The 24149-nt window shown below is 40.3% G+C and overlaps 1 protein-coding gene across 3 annotated transcripts; it reads right to left on the reverse strand.

The window, feature by feature from the left end:
• Positions 1-290: 290 nt before the first annotated feature.
• On the reverse strand, positions 291-23464 carry bbs4 (Bardet-Biedl syndrome 4). 3 transcript variants are annotated; one of them, XR_011179066.1, is made up of 17 exons: positions 23405-23435; positions 21980-22022; positions 17907-17986; positions 17331-17394; positions 16955-17066; positions 16657-16729; positions 16086-16139; positions 15865-15992; positions 15005-15059; positions 14858-14926; positions 14488-14640; positions 13367-13538; positions 13049-13118; positions 12781-12931; positions 12497-12698; positions 6033-6091; positions 291-2343 (listed from the first exon to the last, which is right to left on the reverse strand). XR_011179066.1 is itself a non-coding variant. In XM_069165700.1 (16 exons), the coding sequence occupies exons 1-16, from the start codon at positions 23429-23431 to the stop codon at positions 6087-6089; spliced, it is 1458 nt and encodes a 485-aa protein (XP_069021801.1). In that variant the 5' UTR covers positions 23432-23435; the 3' UTR covers positions 5526-6086. The 3 variants fall into 3 exon arrangements, 2 of the variants coding, with proteins under 2 accessions (XP_069021801.1, XP_069021800.1); XM_069165700.1 differs by lacking the exon at positions 291-2343 and having other exon boundaries at positions 5526-6091; XM_069165699.1 differs by lacking the exons at positions 291-2343; positions 6033-6091 and adding an exon at positions 9911-10765 and having other exon boundaries at positions 23405-23464.
• Between the last annotated feature and the right edge of the window lie 685 nt (positions 23465-24149).

Raw genomic sequence — 24149 nt, forward strand, 5'->3', positions numbered from 1 at the left:
AGCTAACAGGCGGGTAGTGGAATGCCGGAAGGGCGAAGACGTGAAGACATGAAGACACGAGGGAGAAGACGGACGTCCACATTTTCCACAGATGGCGTCATTTAAATTAAGACGCAAAACTCTGCATGACCAACATTACAATATATTACAGTCATGGTGGGGCGCACAATCACACAGGTGGGAAGACACAAGGACAGAGAGACGAGAGACAAGTTGAAAAAAATTTTAAATAAAATCAGGAAATAAAAAGCACAACATCAGTTTATTTTATGATAAGTAATTGACCCAGATACAGATCTACAAACATCTTCTCTCAAAAACGAGATTAGTTCCATGTGTAGTTTCTGTTCAGAAAGGGAGTCGTGGTGATTTTGTATTTGTACCAAATGTAAAACATAATCATTACTGTATAAAACCATATCGTAGCACTAAATGTTCTCCTCACAACCAGGTTTGCCATCAGCAAAAATCTTGACTAAAGCCCAATTAGCAGTTCATTAGGATATAAATTACAATGATTTTACATTTGCCTTCAAAGCTACCTCCAACTATGCTTGTGATCAGGTTCCCTGGACTCTCCAGCCTTTGGTGTTCTGTAATCTTTGTTACTCCTGCACTTTCATCAAAGACAAACTTTCATGCACCCTCTAAAGTGACCGAAGGGGACAAACTCCCCAACAGAGCAGCCGGCTTGTGATTTCATCTGAGAAACAAAGATTTAAACCGGCTTTAATTTGAAAATGTAAAAATAAGGTGACATTGAAAACACAAGTCTGTGTGATTCACTGGCTCATTCCAGCTCTTCTTACTGTTCGTGCACATATTGTACTAATTTAAAGCAGCTATGGGGAACATGTTACACCGAGCTGTGCAAGCACACTGTTTTTATCCCTCAAAGTACCCCTTTGAAAATTATCTCTGTTGCTCTGCACATAAATTCCCTTAACTGTTGTCAGCAGAACATCCACTCTCTTGCCTCTTTATTCGTATTAATTTACATGCATGTGGAGCGATGGGACATGAAACAGTGAACCTTTGTTGGGAGAGCTGATGGTGATGCTCTAATGAATGGCTCTCTCATCCCTGAGATGCAGTTTGTGACTGTGACTTGCAGCTTGTGGCTGACATATTGGGGTGACACAATGAGAAGAGGCTTGTGGAAAAGACGGGAGAGCGAAGAACCCAGATAAAGCTGCTCTGCTGTGCTGCCAGCAGGGGGTCTTTGAGTTGTCTCCAGGAACGGAGCGGAGGGCGGGGTGGTGGTGGTGGTGGGGGGGGGGGATTTTGGGAGGCAGAGCTCAGAGTAAACAGTATCTGTACAGAAAAACAACAACAACAGCAACAACAACCGCACTGCCTAATCAAGTGGCTTTATTGACATGCAAAGCCTCGCTTCTTCAGTTCCTCACGAAAAAACCCAGTGATTAAAAGTAAAATACATTATATGCACCATTACTCCATCTAAATTACATGTTTAAACACCAACTAAGGTTTTACAACATCATATAATTAAGCATTATTAGTGTCGTCGTGAAATACGGCATGAGTCTAGTGAAGCTCGGCAGATTAATTACGTGAAACACCACCTCAAAGGCACTCTGGATATGAGGCTTGTCTCTCTCTCGCTCTCTCTCTGTTAGTTTTCTCTCCGTATGTTCTAATCCATCTATTGCTGCCCTAAATCCCAAACACTGGTTTGTGTTAAGCCAAGTGGAATTATAAAAGGGCAGCCAATCAAGGGAAAGACTATATCAAGTCGCATGACTGTGACATTTAATGTCATAATGAATGATTTCAAGGACAAAATGAACATTACATTAAATAGAACATAAGTGACAATACAAAAAAAGCCATTTATTGTATATTAATAATAATACAATAAATAATTAATAATATTAATCAATTAGCACCATTCTCACATCAACGAGTCAGCAGCCTTTTAGCTTAGCTTAGCCTATAGAATGAAAACGGGCAGAGGGGGGGGGGGGGGCAGGTAGCGTGTCTCTTTACAAAGGTAACAAGGTCTGCCAGCCAGCACCTACGAAATGCGTACAGACATTACTGTAGTGAAAGTGCTTTTATGCAGGACGTCCTCATTATTGTGTATGCGGTGTTGAGTTTGTAGCGGTTGGCCTGACAAACTTAAAGGAGCAGTGTGTAGGATTTAATGGCCACGTTGCAGATCGCTACCAGCTGATAACCTCCTGCTTCACCCTCCTCTTCCAAAACTCCCTCTGTGGAGCCAGTGTGTGGTTTGTCCCTTTGGGGCTACTGTAGAAACACGGCGGCGCAACATGGTGCACTCCATGGAAGAGGACCTGCTCCCTGTGTCGATATGAAAGGCTGAAATTAAGTCAACAAAATGATAATTAGTTTCAGGTAATTATACTCTAGTTAAAACATAATAATGAATATTATATTCAATTTCTGCCAGTACCGTTTCTGACCAAAACACAGTCTGGCAGCCCTTTTAAAACGGCAACATGTCATTTGTACAATTTTTTTTATACAGATTTAACAAATGGGTAAAAACACGTTTATTAAAGAGCCTTTGAGGTGCCGCTAGGCAGATTTAACTTTGGACAGAGCCAGACTGGTACCACTGGTTCTCGTCCTTATAAGCTGACAGGTCGCTTAGCTGTAGCTTCCCGGCGAGAATAGTTTTTGTTCTAAAAACGTTCCAAGAACAGCATGCAATGTTCCAGCAATGTTTTTGTGCAGGGGGTGTTTATCTTCTTTCTTTTTTTTTCCTGAACGTTCTTCATAAAGGTAAGATATTGTTTTTTTTTTTAACTGACAATGTTATGAAAAACATTTTTTAATATAAAAACACACTATCTTGTCTCAGAACATTTTTAAAATGTTTTGAGGAGCAAGTTGTTTTTTTTTTATGTTCCCAGAGTTTTATTATTTTAGAGAAGAATAACATGCTTTAAAAACATTACACTATGTTTTATCATTCCTGAAATGTTTTCAGAGAACGTTATCTTACCTTTAAGAAGAACAATCTGGGAACGAAGAAAACATTTCCAGCTGAAAACATTCTTGGATCATTGCCTCATTTCTAGCTCGTTCATATTAACTGTATAGAGAGTGGTATAAACCTTCTTATCTAATTCTTATCAAGAAAGTGAAAACATTTTTCCCCGAATATGACTCACCAGCTTCCAAAAAACAGACACATTTTTACAGACAACACACGGGGCCACAAAAGGAAAACAACCATAAAAAAAAAAAGAAAGCTGTTGATGAGGAGGCTTCTGCACTCTTCGCTGCTATAACTGAACGACGACATATTCAGTATAAGTCGTATTTACAATTTGGGCTGATGGTTCCCTTTGAAGCTGAATTAACAGTAAAAAAAAAAATCAGGTCAGATCTCCAGGCTCCGCTCACACAAGTTGAACACCAACACTGAATTTCAACAGGAGAGAAATATCCTGCCACATCTGCTGCGCAGCATGCGAGTACCATATTGTTTCTGAAGTCTGAGCATCTAAACACGGAGGTCTTATTTCCCTCATTGGCTGAGTACCTTCCTGATTCTTCTTGTTTACAGCAGGATCACCAGCGCAGTAAAGAGAAGAAGACGCGCTCTTCTGGGAATTTTCTTCTTTCGCTGTTTGTTGTCCCCGATCCCAAACACGATGCATACATCCAAAGTAGGCGAAGCAGTTCAGCCCACACCGTAAACATATGTTAATGTAGGAAGTGAAAATGAACCTGAGGCCGAAACCGATACATGCTGAATTCAACGGGTTTAGACGTCGACTGATTGCAAACTTGAACTAAATCTTGGTCTCCTGCGCCGCACTAATGAGTTATGATTGCAACCTTTTATATGTCTGCTTGATGCAACAGATTTATAACCCACTGCTGCTTTGAAGTTTCCACCCAGGCACGAAGCTTTCTTACTGTGAAACCGAACGGAGGGTTACAGCAAGCGGTCATGAATTAATAACACCGCCTCTGAGATACTGAAGAGTTTCATTTCTGGACCCTGACATGTTCAGCAGGGAGGAAAGTAGAAAGTCAGAGTAGAGGGGATAGCTCTTCTTAGTCGAGGCTGGTCTCTCAGACAAATGCTTCTACATCAAGTTAACTGTGTATTTCTACTGTGGGTGTATAAGACACTTAAAGTTTCTTTGGCCACTTGGTAACAGAAATCTAGACTGGCTTCATCCTTTTACCGCTCACAGCTTCAGTCTGTGCTGTGTTTATTTTTTTGGGGTCTTAAATCCCTGTTTCCTCAGTCACTGTGAAGGGTGGACCAATCAGAGACCAGTGTTGGTAGCTGAGTGCGCTAATGTTAAAGTCAAGCATTTGTTTCAAAATGTAATTTCAACAATGACAGCGGTGGTGGAGCTCAACGGAAGTGATACGAACCGTTTGCAGTTTGAAGCTGGAGCAAGAACAATACCAAAGATTTTATTTTTTTTAAGTCTGCAATGATCATTTACCAACATGGCGTTCAACTCTGCACACGTAGGATATCTGTTGTTTACAGCTTGGTGAGTTTTAATAGACAAAATACGTCATATGGTGGTCAATACCAAGGTTTTATAAGGTTTTTTTTTTCAATATTTACAAAATGAACCAGTCGTCGCTCATTAGGATGCAACGACTGGACACAATCATCCGTGGAGCATCCCAGACCTACGTATTCACACAGTGAATCCAGGTCTGGGAACACCGGGCCCAAAAATCCACATGAAGCTGGATATGGTCACACATGAAGAAAGCTATTCAGCAGACATTAGAAATTTGAAAAATTAGCAGATCAGCATTCATCTATGACATTTTCTCTCTACTTTTTTTCCCCCTAGTTTTTGCCTCCACCAGCTCCTGTTCACGAGTTAGTTGCTAACTTTGTCTGTCGGGACATTTGGGTTACACTAGCCCCTCTCTAAAGTGCTTGAAAACTAAAATATTTGTACCATGATTTGTTATATTCTTTTCGTTAAAATGGATTTTCCTTTTTTTTAAATTTTTTTATTTTTTATCAAAATAAGTATTGTTTAGAACCTGGTATTGAATTCAAGGTATCAGTATAAAAAAAAAATATTTTGATGATATTCAGCCCTATTCCCAACATTTAAAAACGTTTTAAAACATCTTATTTTGACAAGGTCAGACATACTTTATGTTTGTAAGAAAGTTGCAGTATTATATTTGAATTTATCACAAGCAGGAAAACGTCACCGTAAAACATCAAGCTGACGTGCATCAATTCTAAACCGGGTTTATATCTGATAGCACATTACTTGCTTGCTGCGCTGAAGTTTCTCCAGGCTCATGAATCGCATATGAGCCCCCACGGTGAGCTGCACGCAGGCTGCATAATCACTTGGATACAAAATGGCCTCAGATTTTCATTGCTGCTGGTATTACTCTTCAAAACAAGTGTAATCTTCAAAGAACCTTGATGGGCTTCTGATTGAACTCTCAGTTTCTGCAACATTACATCAAGATGGCGATGGTGCTGCATAAAAATGTGTAAATTGGTCTGTAAGGAATGCAAGATTTATTATAATTCCCAAAGTGTTTTTTATTAGACAGGTGCACAACATATTTTCTGAATGGGCACACTCAGCTCCAGTCATATCATGTCATAAATCAAACCCATGTACCGAGTGAAAAATGATCTCTAGATGCCATTAAAGATTCATTGCACTATCTTCTTTTAATAAATGACGGCACAAGTAATGTCTGCACATCATGTCAGCTTTCAGAGCATGAATTCGGTACACAAAATTAAAGGCCGAGCATTCTTTTTGAGAAGGTAATAAATCAGCTTACATTCAGTCTAACAGGTCAATTTAAAGATGTCAGAAACTCTTACGTTGTTGCGCACTGCAACCTGCTCTTATTCTCCCCGGCTTATGTCAACCTTATGGTTTATTATCTGACTCTATGATCTGTAACATGATTTAGATGGATCAACATAAGGTAACCGCAGGTTTGCTGTATGTTTATTTGACACTTCTTTCAATAAACAAGCCACATTAACTTTCTTTATACGAGCTACTTACCAAGATTTGCGTTGCCAAGCTGTTTCCCAGTATCAGACTGAATCTTAGCGGTGCTTACACTGTAAAAGAGAATAATGTGTTCTTTTAAAAGTTTGTATGTGGCAAAAACATGGACACTTCTCTCCCACAACGCAATGCAAAAGGGGAAAAGAAGCAGCTCGCAGGTGGAAATAAATCGAAACTAATTAAACGGATGGCGGTGAAGGAGCTTCACTAACACCTAAAGAAAACAAAAACAAAGAGAATGATTAATGTTTGGAAAAGCATGAAGCTATCTCTGTTAAGTTTAATGGTACAGCTGCAGTTGAAGTTTGTATTTACACAGTGAGCACATTTTATCATTTGCAGTAAACTAAGCCATTTTCTTCTATAATAACTGAATAAAGAGGACTGTGCGAAGTTCAGGAGAAACTGGAAGGAAACGAAACGTAACAAAAGTAAATGTGGTGAAAAAGAAAAGAATGAAAGAACTGCTCTCAACCTGCCCGTGCGGCTTGCGCTGATCTTGATACTTGAGACCTTGTGATTATCTGGGGAACTATTTAAAAGAGCCGGACGAGGGTCAGAGACTGCAGGAGGAGCTGCAAACAGAATTATAACGGCTTTTGATACAGTTAAAAGCTGAGGTCAAAGAACTGCCAGGTAGGAAAATGGGGTGAAGGTTAACAGCGCAGCTTATCTGAGATCCAGACAGCTTGAATCCTCAAATATCAAACCACCACACACCGCTGTACTTCAAATAAGAAACACCACGGGGACTGAGGAAATAATATATTTCTTTGTCTGAGTAAGGCCTCTTTCAGCTCTGTACTCCATTGAAACAAACAAAAACACAGCCTGCCAGTTGTGAGCATTCAGGCAAACCGGTCAGTCAACAGCTGCAGGTAACAACCACAATATAAAAGTTATTAAAAAAAAAAAAAAAGAAACACTAGATGGGAATTCAGCAATAGAAAAGCAAGAACACTCTTATTTTGCAGCCACAACCTTCACGATGAAAATACTGGATTTATTCGGGCCTATTAATAAAAGTTACATCCTCAACAGTATGCAAAAATCTGAAGAAAACAACCAAACAATGAAAACAAAAAAGCGCAACCTACAGTTCCCCGGAGCCAGAGAAGTTTATATGAAACTTCCACCAGGAGCTGAGACGCTTCCAGAGGCAATTTGAATTGTAGGAAGATGAGAAATGGAAAAGCAATCTTCCACAGCTGCACTGAAATATAACTGCAGCAGGAGCGGTAACTTACAGGCCATCAGTTGGCTTGTAAAAGTTACGACCACGGGCAGTTCGGGCATGCACAGTTTAACAAGCGCCTAATGAAAAAACTGCAGTCTCTTGGCAATAATAGCAGCGAATGTAGATGCTGTTTCTCCATCATAAACCGGGAACAAAAATTTAACGCCTACAGATCAATGGCCGCTGCTGTGTGCATCTTCTGGGTCCAATGACGGTCCGGTCAGATTTCAATCAGTAACATGAGAGGCGTCATCGAGCAGGACAGAGAGATTTTTTTTTTTTTTATCTGAAATGAAGTATCTGTCACCAAGAAGATAGTTTATGTTGGATATCGGATAAACAGACTCACTGAAACGGAGAACATGGGCAGCAAGGATTAAAACATGAAGGCATTTGTAGCTTCTTAAATTATGCGAGATGTAGTATTTAAATCTATGAACTTGAACCCAAAACCATATATGCACCAAAAAAAACAACTTAATTTCTACGTTTTTGCTTTAAAATTACTTCACTTTTTATATTCCATTGAGCTTCATTTGACTCTGAAATGATTACTCTTATGCAGAAGGGAATTCTGGGAGTCTGAAATTGTGGGGTTTAGTTTAGGAGATAAATGGTGCCAATAAATTAATTGTTCTGTTCAATCTTTGCCGTTCCACATGGGAAATTTAACTCGGTAGCAAAAAAAAAACCCGAAAAAAACCAGACACATAAAAAATGACACATTCATTTGTCCTATGCAGCAGTTTGATAATTAGAATGTAAGATGTTGCTCTCTGGAGAGTCTTTCTTCCTCTTACAGGTTCATCGGATAAAATACTGTGACCTTGAAGAAACCCAGAGCAAATCGTACATATTTTAGTACCAAAGCGAGCCACATACTGCCAATACGGGTTCTTCTGAAGGCCGAGCAGTCTCATTGTTTAGGCTGAAGGGTCTGAAAAGACACCACCTCAGGACCACACACACACACACGTCATGGCTGCACCACAACTACACAGTGCAAGGGAGCGAGATGGACGTGTTGACCCGACATCCACAGCGTCTGTCCTGAGACAGAGCAAAACATGAATATTTACACTCACCCATGAGCAATAAAAGAAAAGAAAAAAAGAAAAAAAAACTTTCACAAAGAAAATAAAAATACTAAAACATTAACAACACAAGGACAACTCAGGATTTCTGTCAAAGCCCTGTCCTCCAGAAAGAAATTCGCATCGGATGACAGAAGCAGCTGTGAGTTTGATATATTAATAAACAGGATGACGACATTATGTTATAATGATCAAACAAACAAGGCTCGTACGAAGCCCTTCAAGCCTGCTTTTATAATGGGATGACTCCGTATTCAAACTTCTTAAACACATTTATGTCCGAACTGGAGAAAATATAGTAAAGAAATTCAAACACCAAATCACAACATTACACTTAACAAAGTAAAGTTCTTACGACAGAACTTTACAACATTATAGAAAGGAGCAATTCAACAATTCCCACTTGAGCTGAACAGCTCGGAGGAGAAAAACTCCCCTTTAACAGGAAGACGTTTACGCAGCAACGTGACCGGTGTTTAATCCGCAATGATTTTAGACAGTGACTCAGCAGGCAATTTTTAGGATTTCAAAATTTGAAACAAAACTGCAGAGAAAAATTATTTTACATTTCTGTCCTGGAACTCGCCCACCTTTGTGAACCTTTTTGGAGGTGTGGGCCTGTGAACTAAAACCTTCGTAAGTAAACTATAATCATCATGTAAATGAGATAAAAAAAAATTTAAAAAAAAATGCTTGGATTTTGTTTTTGCACTCACGACTTCCTCCTAAAATTACTGTTTAATGAGTAGAGTCGAGTTTTGAAACATCACCAGAGAGCAGAAAGGTGATTTGGGAATTTAGAGGCTGGTTGTTGGTGGAATAATACTGAAGTAAATATTCATCATGCTGAGATATCAAGCTTCAGAGTAAAGATGCAGACACAATTTTGACTTTTTTAAAGTTCATTTTCTTTCTCATTCTTTACTTTTTAGTTATTAATCTACAAACTACCAAAACAAACAACAACGGTTGAATATTTAAACATATTCCTTTGTATCTACACTTTGTCAGGCGGACATATTTCGTAAACGTGTTGGTTAATGTGTATAAATTTCCCCATGCATAGTGTAATTTATACGCATGAATAATTTCAGTTTGTTTGTGACCAGAACAGCTTATTCTTTATTCATAACTTCTTCTCCCCCCCCCCCTTTCAACTCTTAAAAGTTAAGAGGACGTTAACTATGACTGAGAAAATATTTGAGTACCTCGATTATCTCACATGAATGGAAAACCACATGTAACCAATACGATGACATCATTATATCATTATCATTATAAAACAGATACTCCACTGTGAAGGTTTCGTAGAGGAGTACCCGTTTCCAAATTCACACGGACAACGTTCATGTACTATTTTTTCGATAAGTAGTATTTCTTGTTCAGATCACAGATTGTGTGTTTGATGATGATCAGACTTTCAAGGCTCTTAAACAACACTGTCCCCTGTTGGTCGAGTCAGCTGCTCTAACTGACCTCAACGTCAAGACGGCACAGCGTAAAAAAAACACGGCCTTCACAAAAGAAGCAGGACGGCTACGTTATTTAAAGTCTTTTATTTAATATTAAATACATTACTCTCTATAAACGTAACATTTATCCACATATAAAAGCATGTTTATCTATTTACACTCAAGTCCTATCATACAAACGAGCCCGCGTCCTGGAACTATTCGAAGACAAACTCTTCCTGCACTCAGGTTTTCAGCAGTGATTGTCGCAGCAGTTCCTTCACATGTACTGGATTGTGCAGGAATGTCGATACCAGGAAAAGTCTTCACGTCACCTTATTGCTCTGCTCACGAAGATATTAACACGTGCGACTTTACAAATGCATATATGACCGTTTTTTTGTTGTTGTTGTTGTTGTTGAATGGAGACGTTGTTACGCTGCGACACCTACTGGAGTTGGTTTGGACGTGACACAACTACAGATCTGTACAAGGACCACTTCGTTACCTCAAGAGTTTTGGTTTCAAGTGATCGATGGACATTCGGTGTTTCTGAGGTAAATGGTACGACAAAAAGTGACCTCGACAAAAAGTGACCTCGCCCTTTTTTCTTTCTTTTTTTTTTTAGTGTAATGTAAATATTTGTGTCGGCCCGTGAACCTAAACCGGAAGCCTGTAACTGAAGGCTTCACTTCTAACTACGATGAGCTAGAAAAACACAAACACAGGTGTTTGGTTGCCGTTAAAGAAACGTGATTTGCCTCGATAACGCGAGAGATCCAAAGTCAAAGAGGTGAATTCATTCCTCCATCTTAGATTTCCTCTTAGAGGTTCTGGCTTTGGGTTCGTCTGCGTCTGCAGGTTGTGGGGAGCCCGGAGGGTCACTGGGTGGGCTGGGGGCTTTGTCCACGTCGAGCTCCGGCTCAGAGGGGCCTTTGGAAACTCCTGGAAACAACCACAGAGGTGATTCCTGATGATCTGCACAAATGGGACTTGGTGGGGTTCGTGTTGGCATCGCTTCTATTAATCAAGAACTGTAAGATGTGATGGGCTCTGTGCGTTGACATGTCTACTCATGCATCTATCTGGCAGTCTGGAACCTGATTCATCCCCTTTCAGCCCTTTCAGCTCCTTCAGCTCCTTCTCCCCTCCCTCTGTCACCTCAGCTCGACTCTCGTCACTTGTTTTTGGTTTTCCATACTCCTTGGACAGTTCCCGCTATCTGCAATCTCAAGCCTCTCCAGGTCACGCTTCACCTTTGTTTCGACTTTAACTGTGCAGATGTGCACTGACAGATCCAAACAGAGCCAATACAAACACGGATTCACTGTGTTCGGTCATATTTCTACAACAAACTGTAGCTTCATGAGGGTTATGGAAAATATGTCCTTATTACATGTGATTTTGTTGAACTCTAATATGACTGTACCTTCAGAAAATTTCAACGCTGCACAGAACTCAATTTGTTTTTAAATGAAAATAAACTTCTCTGAGAAGTCAGACCTGGCGAAAATGTCAACATCGCAGATATCCGGGTTCACATTTTTAAGTTGAGACATCCCACTGATGGCCAATCTAATTAAGTCATTTTAAATGGTGCCATTTTATCACCTTAATACATTGGTGAATTATTAAAGAGTAGCAGTTGGATGATATAACAGGACATTTATGACATTTGCAACAACAAAATTTGCTCTGTGACTAAACTCTTCTTGGCTTTATATTGGCTCCTTCTATAACACACACGGGGAGATGTAGAAGAAGACAATCCCTGTATATAAACAGATGTACTTTCTTTATAGCACTCATCTCTGGCAAATAGTCCTGAAGCCACGCTGCACTCAGACAGTTTGTGAGATATCTTCACAAACCCGAGCCAAGTTTCAGGGGTAAAGTTTTTCCTTCGACAGGAATCAGGAATTTTAATTTTAATATTTACAATCTAGAATTAAATATTCAAAGCAATTGGTTTGTTGAGTGTCAGAAAGCAGACAGACTGTCACAGTTGCGTAATTATGTAAAATGTCATTGTCCTGGTAAAGATAAGTGGGTTAAAAAACAAACAAAACAACAACAACAACAGGCTCTCGTGAAGAAAAGCCCTCCAGTCCGCCGCTTACCTTCGAGAGCCACGACGATCACTTCACAGTAGCCATGAATTCATTAGTTCACCTGTGTGTCATTTTTCCACAATACTGATTCTCTTTTGTTGCCAAGAATATACAGAATATACTGTGTATATACACATCCACATACACACACACACAAAGAGAGTCATCGAGCAGAGGTTAGCTTCTTTTTTCACACATCCCATTTTGCCCGAGCCCATATATTCAATCTGCTACAGCGGTGCAGGCAAGAGTCTGTGACTACGCAGGGAAGAGATATTTTTATGCTCCCATTTTAAATGAAAAATTGGGTTTTGGTTTAATGGAGAGAGTAGGAGGCTGTGAAATTTGTCATCACCTACGCTGCCAGTGTAACACCCGCACTTCTTAGGGGACTATTCCCCCCCCCCCCCCCCTCGTTCCGAGTTTGGTCTCGGAACAAACGTAGGAGAGACATTCGGCCTGGCTTGGATTTTCAGGTCCCCCCCCCCCCCCCCACACACACACGTGTCACCTTCCCCCACCATCAAAACAGAAGCTTTACGTCAACCCTGCTGGTAGTTTGTACCTGTTGGTAGCTGCATGTTCTTGTAGCTTGCAGCCGAAGACATGGCCTGACCCAGGGCTTGGTTGGTGCCGAGGGGAGTACCGGGGTTTTTGCTGGATGACGCCGAGTTCGGTTTGGATGTGGGGTCCTTACCCGGTTTCGTCCACACCAGACTCTCCGTCACCTGCAGGGCCGCTCCCATCTTCTGAGCCATGTCCATCAGCTGGCAGCGATTAAAAGGTTAGGAGCGGATAATGACACGAAACCACAAGAGACACCGTCGACGACATCATCTACTACACTACCTCAGTATCAAACTCAAGGCTGCTGCTGCTGCTGCTGTCTCGAAGGAGGTTGACTTTCCCCTCCATCTCCTGGTATTGATCCAGAGCTCCCTTCTTGTCGCCATGGTTATAGAGGAAGATTGCAAAGTTCAGATTAACCAGGGGGTTGGATCTGGAGGAAATTGATCAGCAAGGAAGTAAGGAGGGGGGAAAAAAAAAATCAATGATCTGATACAGATTCAAATTCAGATCGATAAAACATTAACAGTAGAATGTGAGACAGGCTCACTTGTCCAGAGTCGAAGCTTGCTCATACGCTCTGGTGGCATTTTCGACATCCTCCAGGTTGGTAAGAGCCACTGTAAAATCACGAACGTGTGACAGGGGTCATGATCAACTACAAGAGCTGTTGAACAAGGTATTTAAATTATGAATGCACCTGCAAATATTCTCACCATGCTAAAACAGAATCCCCCAAGATGAAAAACATGAATAGGAACTTCTTTACAGACACATTTCCAGTCAAATTAAACAGCTATCGCTCTCTATACCACCATATACGTCCTCTTTAACGGCAGAATTGAATCACGAATAATCTCCTCAGTACCTGCAAGCAACATGTAGAGATCCCCCATTCGTGGGTTCAGATTGATGGCCGCGCTGAGGAAGTGAAAGGCAGAGGCGTACTGCTGCATGGTCAGGTGGACCAGACCCAGGTTGTACAACACTTTCCAGTCAAAAGGAGACAAGTAGTGGGCTCGCTTCAGGCAGCTGATGGCCTGTGGGAGGAATGAAGTGGAGAGAGAGAGGAGTTTGTCAGTACTGGCAGGTGAGAATATTAATAATAAATGAACAAGAACTGTATAAGAAACAACAGATTCTGTACAAAGGTGGATTTATAATACTTCAGGGTGATATCGACCGAAGCAAGTAGTAATATAGACTGTATATTTGTTATTATTACGTGTGTATCTGACTCTCCGATTGATCAGTTAGTTTGGTATCTCTGGTGTAACCTAAGTCGAATGTCAAATCCCAGACTTTCAATGACTAAAAAGCTGAAATTCAATGACCTTTAGTGAACAGAAAAACAGGCCAGAATTATTTTATTCCCCTCCATTTGCGAGCTCACGGGCGTTTTCAGAACAAAACTTTAAACTTCTTAAACCTATTGCACAACAATGATCACGCACTACGAGACCTATGCACACTAATAACCACACAGACCCTTGTGTAAAAAAACCTGCAACTCACAAACATTTCTTTTAATGGAACGGTAAGAAGCCAGCATGCTTCTCTCTTCCATATCTGATAGATCTATAGTAGTTTTACAAACTTTGAATTTTTTTTTTTTTTTTTTTTTAACTTTTCTGGCAACTAAAATTTAAACATGCAAAACAAATTCCCTGATATTCATGACTTGGCCCAAGAAATGATCAAATCTCTTGACTTTCCCTGTTTGTTTGTTTGTTTTATTTCCTTATATTCTATGAACATCCCTGACCCATTGGAACCCTGTGACACTGTTCCTAAGATATATTAGACACTTTATAGTTTACACAAAAACTGGCTTACAATACTGCATTATAACGTTTCTGAGCTGTGTTTGCGATAAAGATTAAAGTCCCAATCACGCTGAGCAGCGCTGATCTATGCGCTCTATTTCTACACTTTCCTCAACCATATTAAAAAAAAAAAAAAAAAAAAAAAAAAAATAGCATTGCTCACAGCTACGTATTTCTTCTTGCCAAAGAAGCACATGCCAATGTTGTTCCAGAGAGGGGGGCTCTCCGGCACGGCACATGCTGCCACTCTGTACTTGTTCATGGCCACATCAAAGTCACCGTGGGTCTGCATCATGCTGCCTGCAGCCAGGATGGCCTGGGAATAAAAAACCAGTGATTAAAGAGATATTAGAGGGAGATGTAACCTTTGGAAGGGCGCATGATGAAAGTCGGACTGTAACATCAGACAGAGAAATGACCTTCTTTTCGGACTGAAATTCCTTAAAAGGAATCTCGTGCAACGTCCTCAGGTAGTTTAGTAGCAACCTAAGTTCATGCCCGAGTTGCCGTGTTTGTTTTAAGTGCCCGCATACCTTGTAATTGTTGGGGTCAAAGGTGAGGGCATTCCCAAGATGCTCGAATGCTTTTTGGTATTTGCCAAGCTGAAAAAAACAGAACATTGTTATCCCTCTAATCTCGTAGTCCTCGTCACTTGTGTGCACATAAAAAGTTCTCCGTACCTGCAGAAACAGCAGGCCGAGAGTCGTCAGGAGTTCAGTGTTCTCCGGAGAGTATCTGAACACACAGTGAGACGAGTTGAATGAAAAATGTCACTTTATCTATGCCTGCAATTACATTTAATGTCTGCACTTATTCTTGAGCAAACATAGTTTATATGCAGGGAATCTGCTGATTCTTCAATCAGGCTTTGATACAGCATAATTGTGGAGTATTATTAATTATGACCTGTGGCTCAAAGAAAAATGGTAGAGAAGATGCAGATCGGCATTAAAATAACACTCACAGTGGTACGTCTCATTAAAAGCAACATCAGTATTGGGGCATTTGATTAATTCATTTACCCCCCAACAGGAGGTGGTCCATAATGAGCTCTAGTGTAGACACTGATGTAATTTCCTTATTTACGCCACAGCCGAATGTTTAAATATTAAACATGTGAAGAGAATTGGAAATGAACGGAATTTATAGTGAACTTAAAAAGGACCCCGGGATTAAAAACGTGGCAAAGAGGGAGCTTTCATTTAGATGGAAGGACGACCACTTAATGAAACGAACGCCACAGAGCGAAAATCAGCAGATGAATCAAGAAGGAGCAACTTAAAAGAAACCAACCACTTCTGAAACTGTATCTTTAACAGCAGAACGACATCGCAAAGAAACCGCTGTGCTGACTTTGTCTTGGTAAACAATTCCTCAACTTGAAATGTAATATTTAATGTCTAGATTATTTAAAACTATAAAGTAGTAGAGAGTCCATAATACCTTAAATGATTGGTTATTTGAATGTTAACCACACAGATTCCTCCTTTGATGTCTCCCCGGTGCTCGTTAACATTGTCCACATTCAAACTGTACTTACTCCACTGCTGTCTTATACACTTCAATGGCCTTGTCAGGTTCTCCGGCCAGCAGGTGAACCTGCCCGAGCATCAAGAAACTCTTGTCGTGCTTATTTATCTGCAGCGCCATGTTTAGATGCTCCTCAGCCTGACGAGAGACAGAAGATCGGGACGATCAAGGACCCCGGGAGTCACGACGATTTGTACCGGTGTGTAATGTCGGTAAATTCAGCGCACTCACATTCTTGAAGTCTTTGATGAAGAAATAGCACACCCCCAGATTATGACTGATCTCCTGCGGTGAGAAAATGTCACATTTTACATGGATCGCTGTCGCATGCTAATTGAACAGGCAGAGCCAAATTTAATTTCCAAATAGAAAAAAAAAAAGAAGTTATTCAAGACAACAGTTCTGTGGAGTCTACAGTATCACTGAAAGTAGCATTAAAGAGAAGAGTTTGAACTTCTAAACTTTCTATCAGTGTGAATGATTAATGGTCCTGCCTGACCAGTTTAACACAGCCTTCATGGGCTCCATAGTAAAAAAAATAAAAAATAAAAAATAAACAAAAACCCGGTTCAGTTTGGAAGAGCAGCCAGGAAGTTGTTTTTAATAAATCATTGCAGGAGTGAGAAAGAGGTTCAGCCGGGCTGTTTGTTATTCTAAATGTGGGGAGACTTTGTTGAGAGCACTTCATACTGTGTTTTTTTTTTTTAGAGAGAAAGACACCGGGGCTACCAAATACACACTTTCCCCGAGAAGGTTTAGGGCAAAGCAGAAACTCAGGACTGAACAGTTTGTTTTCTTTTACCCAGTCTTTCTTGTTGATCCTCGCAGCTTCATGATAGAATTCAATAGCTGCTTTGTGCTTTCCCAGAAGAAATCTATGGAAAGAGTAAACAACAATAATTAAACCGTTTTAATCACTGCATGCTGAAAAAAACCACTCAAATATTCAGTGGGGGGGGGGTGTATTAATTATTCTGTATATTATCAGTCGTAAAAGCTTTGGCCTGAACTGACCTGCAGTTTATTATTATCATCACAGTACATTTCTCTCTACCGCTGCCTTGTTAGCTAATGGAGAAGGGTTGATGCAGCAGACTCACAGAGATCGGGCCACTTGCTTGAGATTGTCGGTGCTGCTGGGATTTAGGATGGCACAGCTCTGAAACAGCTCCAGGGACTGTTGGATCTTACCCTCAAGACGTAAGATTAGTGCTGCGGCAAGAAATAAAGGCGCACACAAAAAAGAAAAGGATCATCATCTACTGAGGAGGTAAAAAAAAACAACAACCCAAAAACCCCACATTGAAAATCAAAGGCACAGCAGGGGGTCCGAAGAGCAGATTTTGGGAAACTAAGTGATGTAGTGGGGGAGCTCGGGTGTCGACGATCACGGTGGTTTCATTTGATGTAGCTGTTAATTAACATCACATCGCATTAAATCCATGAGAGCGGTGGCTGAGTAAAATGACAGCTCACCTTGAACATATATGGCATATTCACACATGCCATTAGTCTCCTGCAGTTGTTCTTTGATGATCACCTACGAGGACACAGAACAGGAGGCGGATGGGATTTTTTTTTTTTTTTCAAACATGTGGAAAACTGCTAAAATTAATGGCTGTTATACTTCTTTTTTTTTTTTTTTTTTACAATACAGACACGGCCGGACGTGATTGTGTTTCTAAACAAGCTGCCGGCCCAACCAGGACCGAGATATGCACAGATATACAGGAGTGCTACACCCTGTTCTGAGGAGTGGATCTCAGTATCGGCGTACATAAATTAGATCTTTCGGAGAGAAAGTGAAAAGGCGCGCTCCGGTAGTACATCTTACAAGTGCAGTCATCTATTCAGGGGTTATATTAGCATTATCATGCGGGAATACGTCGGTTAATGCAGTGAATAAGGCCATTATAAAGTACATGTACATGCACTCATTATCTTCACTGTGTTCAGAGTGGGTGTTTCAGTTAATCAGATCAACAGTGAACACGGACACAGGTCAATGACAGACTAAACCACAGGGACAATGGAGGGATGAAGGTACTTTACCTTACAGATATCGTAGTCTTTGCGGATATAGTGTTGGTGGATTAGCCAGTTTCTCCTCTCCACAATAGGAAGCTCCGGACCTGAGTGGAAGGAAGAAAAAAAACCCGTTAATTTAAATGAAAATGCTATGATTTGAAGAGGGAAAAAAATAATAAAAAAGGGGGGAAACTTTTAAGCTCATTATGCTTTACTGTTCGGCTGACAGCTGAATGATTAATCCCGAAAGTGCCCTCCTTTCACAGACACTAGTAAGTCTCTGATCTGACAGTTAACACAGCGGTAACACTGCAACCGAAATCTACAGGCTAAATTTGTGTCAATTCACCCGGCACACTAAATCTCAGCACATTTTTCACTAAGGAACAGATGGCTCAGACGATTAATGGTTCAGTGAGGAGGATTTAGGGGGAAGAAATGGAATATAATGTACATGTTTATGTTTTCGTTAGTGAATCCACCACTTAGCCATATCATTAAAACACTGACTGGTGAAGTATAATAAATCATCCCTTCGTATGGATTATAATGTTCAGTTTATTCACCTAGAAAAGTGTTGATTTATTTTAATGGTCATTTTGGAGACTGTAATTTGTGGTGATATTGAACTGAGATTATACTGAGAAATGATCCTCACATTTTGTCAACCCAATTCATTTAAATAGGGGGTACAAATAATGAAGAACACCTCCCTACCGTCACCTAAAGTGCTTTGCAAGGACAGAATATATACAAAATTCAAGATTAAATTTAACATTACACATTTTTCAAAATGTAAAAAGATAACTACTAGTATACTCGTAAAAACAACTGCAGTTCAACAGCACCACAAACTAGAGTCTCCAAAATGACCATTAAAATAAATCACCAACTCTCAATCACACTGAATATCAACGGACTATTATAATCTTAATGAAGGGCGTTAGGCTGCAGTATTATACTTCATCCTGTAGTATCACACTTTATCTGTTAGTGGTTTTAATGATATGGCTGATCGATGTAATCACCTGAAACTATAAATCCTCGTGATTTTCTGACCATAAAATGAGCCCGTGATGTTCCACCACCGTCTCTACAGTAGCCCAGAAGGGACAAAGCAAACACTGGCTCTAGAGACGACCTCTCACGTTTTTTTCCTGGTCCACGCTTGGTAAAGAGGGCTTGAAGTGACGGGGATTCACTTGGTTCCAATCTGCAACAGCGCCACTAGATGCCACTAAATCCTACACACACTGCTCCTTTAAGAAGTATGTCTAATGGGACTATTTTTAATGCATGCAGTCTTTTTTAATTTGACAGCTGAATAAATAATCCTGAAAGCACCCTCCCTCTGCAGTCACCAGAAAGTCTTTGATCTGACAGTTAACATAGATGTTAACACTTCAACTGAAAACCCTGGGCTAAACTCTGATCAATTCACCAGCCATGCTGTAAATGTCACCTTGTAAGCAAGTTTGTCGTTACAAACGCTGCTGCTTTTTTTTCTTCTCCCCCCCCCCGCCCCCCCCTTCTGTCTCCCTTTGAAAATGTCTTGGCAAGTTGAGATATTCTCCCCGTTGCCAGGGCAACAATGTCTCTCACAAGCCAGGTGCTTGTGACAGAACAGAGAGGGTATAGAGACAGACTCAAAGAGGGAGGCTTGGAGGAATAAGCAGCACAATGCAAAGCCAGCTTTAGAAAAGGGTTTCGGTAACCTCAAGAACCAAACTACAACGCTCCAAGTCTTCTTCCCAGTTGAGTACAACATCTCATTTCGCAAGGACGCAAACGTAATTCCAATTTAAGCGAGTTTGATTCTGGTAATCCTGTTATCTAGCACGTGCTACCTTCCTCCCAGGATAAAAATAGGATTCAAGGCAACGTGAAATAAAGTGCCGGGCTTTGAGTCTGTCGCTGACATTGGGGGGGGGGGGGATATCATTAATGAACTGCCTGCGTAAAAACATACAGTGTGAATTACACCAAAGCTCCCTCCTGTTTTTATCTGTCAGCACTTCAAGCAGCACTCTGCTGATTTGCCACGAGAACCGGAGCTTATTCCAGACACTTCACAGAAATCCTCTCCATCGCCGAGCGTAAAACTGCTTCACACGTTTGCCTCGTCAAGATTCGGAATGGTCCTATTTGCGGCGACCTAATCCGCTTTCTTCCTGCTGAGACAGCAAATAATATTCTTGTCTCTGGGTTTCAGCTGTGGTCCTGTGGTGCTCCAGTGTCCACGCACATAAAGCAGGGCAGATTTGGAGAGGAGAGAGATGGGATACATGTGTGACACACATTCCTACGACTACTGTACGAATGTAGGGTAAGAAAGGAGCCGAGAAGAAGAGCGCAGCATGACGTCTCCTAAATATAGTCCTTTGAAAAACTTCATCCCAAACAGAGGAATTTTCTCATTGTTATATTTGATCTGGCTAAAGCTAAGACAGCTTTGCCTTCCATGTGTTTCAACCATCTGTTAAAAGGGGATAAGAGCGGAGGAGAGGCATGCTGAGATCAAAAGACACATGGGGAGAACGTAATGAAAAATATGATGAAAATTATTTTGGAAGTTTTAACACCAAAAAAAAAAACTTCAAAAACCCCGTCATCTCCCCCCCCCGAGTCATTTCGTCTCATATTGAGCGTCTGACGCTCGTTTTTCTCAGGAATGTACCAGAAATGAGTGTCGGTGCCTTGAAAAAGACAGAATCAGACAGTTTCTTCACGAACATCCAAAAAAATTAAAAGATGGCATACTGGAAACAGATGAAAGGAACAGATGAAACAGTTTGTTTTTTGTTGTTTAAAAGAAACTCATTTCAGGTCCTTCTGGTGGACATGCTCATATTGTTGCGACACCTTCTGAGTGTTAACCACGAAGAATGTGGGAGCTGCATTGCTCAAAATCTAGTAAAAGGCCATAATGTACTTGTTGTGCGTAACATAATTAACTTGTGTGCATTAAACAACCTTAATTACGTTTCATGATGGTAATTACAGAATGACTATGACTTCAGCAGCTTATAGACACAATTAAACCAGTGTACGCCTTTTTATTTGATTAGTTTAAACTAACAAGATGGTTCAATTCTTGCTTGGATTTATATCTATGATTATCCAATTATAGCTTGTATTCTATGCTCGATACGTTAACTGTTTCATACCTTGACACACTTTATACTCAGACTACATGTTATGTGACTATTTTTAAATATAGTGCATGTGTGAGCCATAATGACGGCACAATTCCCTGTAGATGAAGCTATGAAGTGCATACATATGACTGCCACTTTATTTTTAACTTTAAGCACTCCGTTGTTACATGTCATATTTTATCTTTTTTTGCTTTTATTATACATCATATTCTATCGAATTCAAAACATGGGGGTTGTTTTATTTTTTTAATAATTTTGACATATTGTGTCACAAGAAAGGTTAAAGGATTCAATGTTGCTGTAATTTGATTTATTTAAAGAGCTTTCACTATTTCCCTTGAATATATATTTCACTTCCATTACATTAAGCAATTAAAAATCTTTATTTTTATTACTCATTACTCAATCATCTTAACTCCCATTAACAGGTCTTCATTTGATTTGTCTCCTACAATTACACTAACTGCTCTCCTATATGAGCTTGCATGCCATGTGAAGGATCACTGCGGGGAATTACAACATCATACCATAGCATGTACTTAATTGCTTCCACAAGGCGTGCACGCTCAGCAGAACTGACGATAATTACAAACACTATAAACAAAAAGAAGAAAGAAAAAAAAAAAAGAAGCTTAATCTACGGGCGTTAGCTTTAACTGGTTAATGGGACATTAGGCTGCAATTATGATGACAAAATGTCCTCAATTATCAACAAAACATTTTTCACAGACGTGGGTGGAACATGGCTGACCAGCATACTGAATGACCAGCGTCTTCCTTTTAGAGCCGATAAACAGAAGAGCGAGGGTGACCTCTGCAGGCGGATTTGTTACGAACTCTTTTAGTGTCATTCACCAACACAGACGGTTAATGACGAAACAATGAATTGTGTTGTGTGAATATTATTTTGGAGAATAACTTGCAGCTGTATTACCGTACCTTTGGGTGCGCGGCGCTTCTTGGCCTCGGTAGGAAGTGGGAGCTGAAATATATGAAACATGACACAACAGATAACATGTCAAAACATAAAGCAGTCATACATTACAGGGCAAAATATAAAGACACCAAATGTGGCACCCCAAAAAGGACTGGCTGGGACACGGCTTAAAAAAAAAAAATAGAGAAAACAAATGAATACTGTCTCTATTAAATAATATAGTCCTGTGAATGCACTGCTATTGCATATTATGTGTCCTGCTCAATGACTGGAACTGATTCTAACTGTTTATGGCCGTTTTGTAGTAGTTTCCTACCAAACCACAGTCACACACCACAAATATATGCTGTGGGAAACACTCATTTCTTAAATATTCAAAGTGAAGCTGCCTCCTAAATTCATTCACGCAGGACATCTGGACCAGAATCCATTTAGAAATAACTTATTAGTATGTATGACTGCAGACTTGTTATAGTACAACCACTTATTAACTCATTCAAGAGTCCGGTGAGCTGTCGATGCAAAAATAAATTAAAAAAAAAAAAACAGGACAAATGTAGAGTGAGCAATACATGAAATGTGAACATTTAATTTTAATTACATTTTTTGAGTAAATAAGTTCCCAAATATGTTGTTTAACAAACTCTCTTGTATCAGTGTGCTTTGCTTAAATCAATTCAAAGTTTAAATAATGCGGTTACAGATGAATAAATATTAGGATGTTAAACTTTCTAACAACTTATATATTTTTCAATGAGCTCTGGGCAGATGTCCTCCAGTGTGTGGACTCTACAACCCGGATGTCCTTGCATTAAAGGACATCAGCTGGTTAACAGTGGGACGCTACCTCGTTTGCGCATGCGCAATCCCTTTAGCTTCACCTATTTATTTTCCCCATATTTCTCTTCACTTGTGGATCACGGCGACTGTAATCACTTTGGTAGAGCTGTTTATCAATAGCCTCTATAACTCCTGACACCTTAAACACCAGATGTTACGGCTGTAAGATAATAATAATTAAAAAAAAAGGGATTTGGGGAGGTAAAGCGTGGGCTAACGGTGGCTAACAGATACACATATTGCCCCTGTAAAGCAACACGTCTGTTGTTGTTGTTGTCATCTTCACTGTACCTACAGCTGTCAGCGCTCAGGTTGTTTTTTTTTTTTAGTTTGCTGTCGGATGAGTGAGATTGAAGACTCGCGAGTTACAATGAGCTGTAGCTTTTAGTCAACTTAGCCAAACAGCTAACTAACGTTCAAATAAGCGTCACACAAAGGCTCCCGCTCCCGACAGGTGTTAATAGTTTACCCACGAAGAGTGGACATTATCACTTCATTCCGTGGCATGTTTACGTTTACTGACGGGAGGGAGGGGGAAAGGAGGGAGGAGGGGGAAAAAGGAGGACCAGTTTTGGCTTGGCACTCACCACCGTGTCTTTCTCCTCGTCCGCCATCTTGGGATGATCAACACTAGAAGCTGTTGCCATGGATACACCAGTGGCACGCAGCCGGTTGTGTTTGCGTGTCTGCCGCCTCCGACAACCTCCACTAATCATCTGGTGACATCAAGGTTTTTTTTTTTTATAGACTATAGGTTACGCAACAACATATCTGACAACATACGATAAAAAAAAAAAAAAAAAAAAAAAAAAAAAATTATAAACATGGTTCTGCTGGAGTGGCGCGAGGGTTTGTTTACAGAGAGGACTATGAGAATGCACCATCACGTGACGTCTTCCAGTTTTTCCTCCACTATAGAGACCAGAAATAAATTGAGTCCAGTTATGCAAACACTTGGCAAAAAGAGTAGCAGCATTCTGTTATGAACTTGCTCTGAATCACCCCCTCTGAGGCTTTACGTCTCCAATCAGTAGAAAGAAAGAAAAAAAAAAAAGAACTTTTTCATAGAGTCTGTTTCCTGCAGCATACACTGAATGCCATTAACATCAAGACATGCTGCAGAGTTTAATCCAGGTCACACCCACTGCAACGCCATCTGGATTGACAACTCGAATAAAGCTTTGTTTGACAAAGTCAACTTTGGAACGACTCCCCGTGGCATCAACTTTGCACAACCTGCTGCACCACGTACATCTCGTGCATTTCAGGACGCACAGAATCAACCTTTACATGCGACTTCATACTGATACTTTGGAGTCCGGTTTGTACTTC

Source organism: Embiotoca jacksoni, unplaced genomic scaffold (assembly GCF_022577435.1).
Source record: "Embiotoca jacksoni isolate LCO1_2020_lvr unplaced genomic scaffold, fEmbJac1.0.p SCAF_35, whole genome shotgun sequence".
NCBI classification, from domain to species: Eukaryota; Metazoa; Chordata; class Actinopteri; family Embiotocidae; genus Embiotoca; species Embiotoca jacksoni.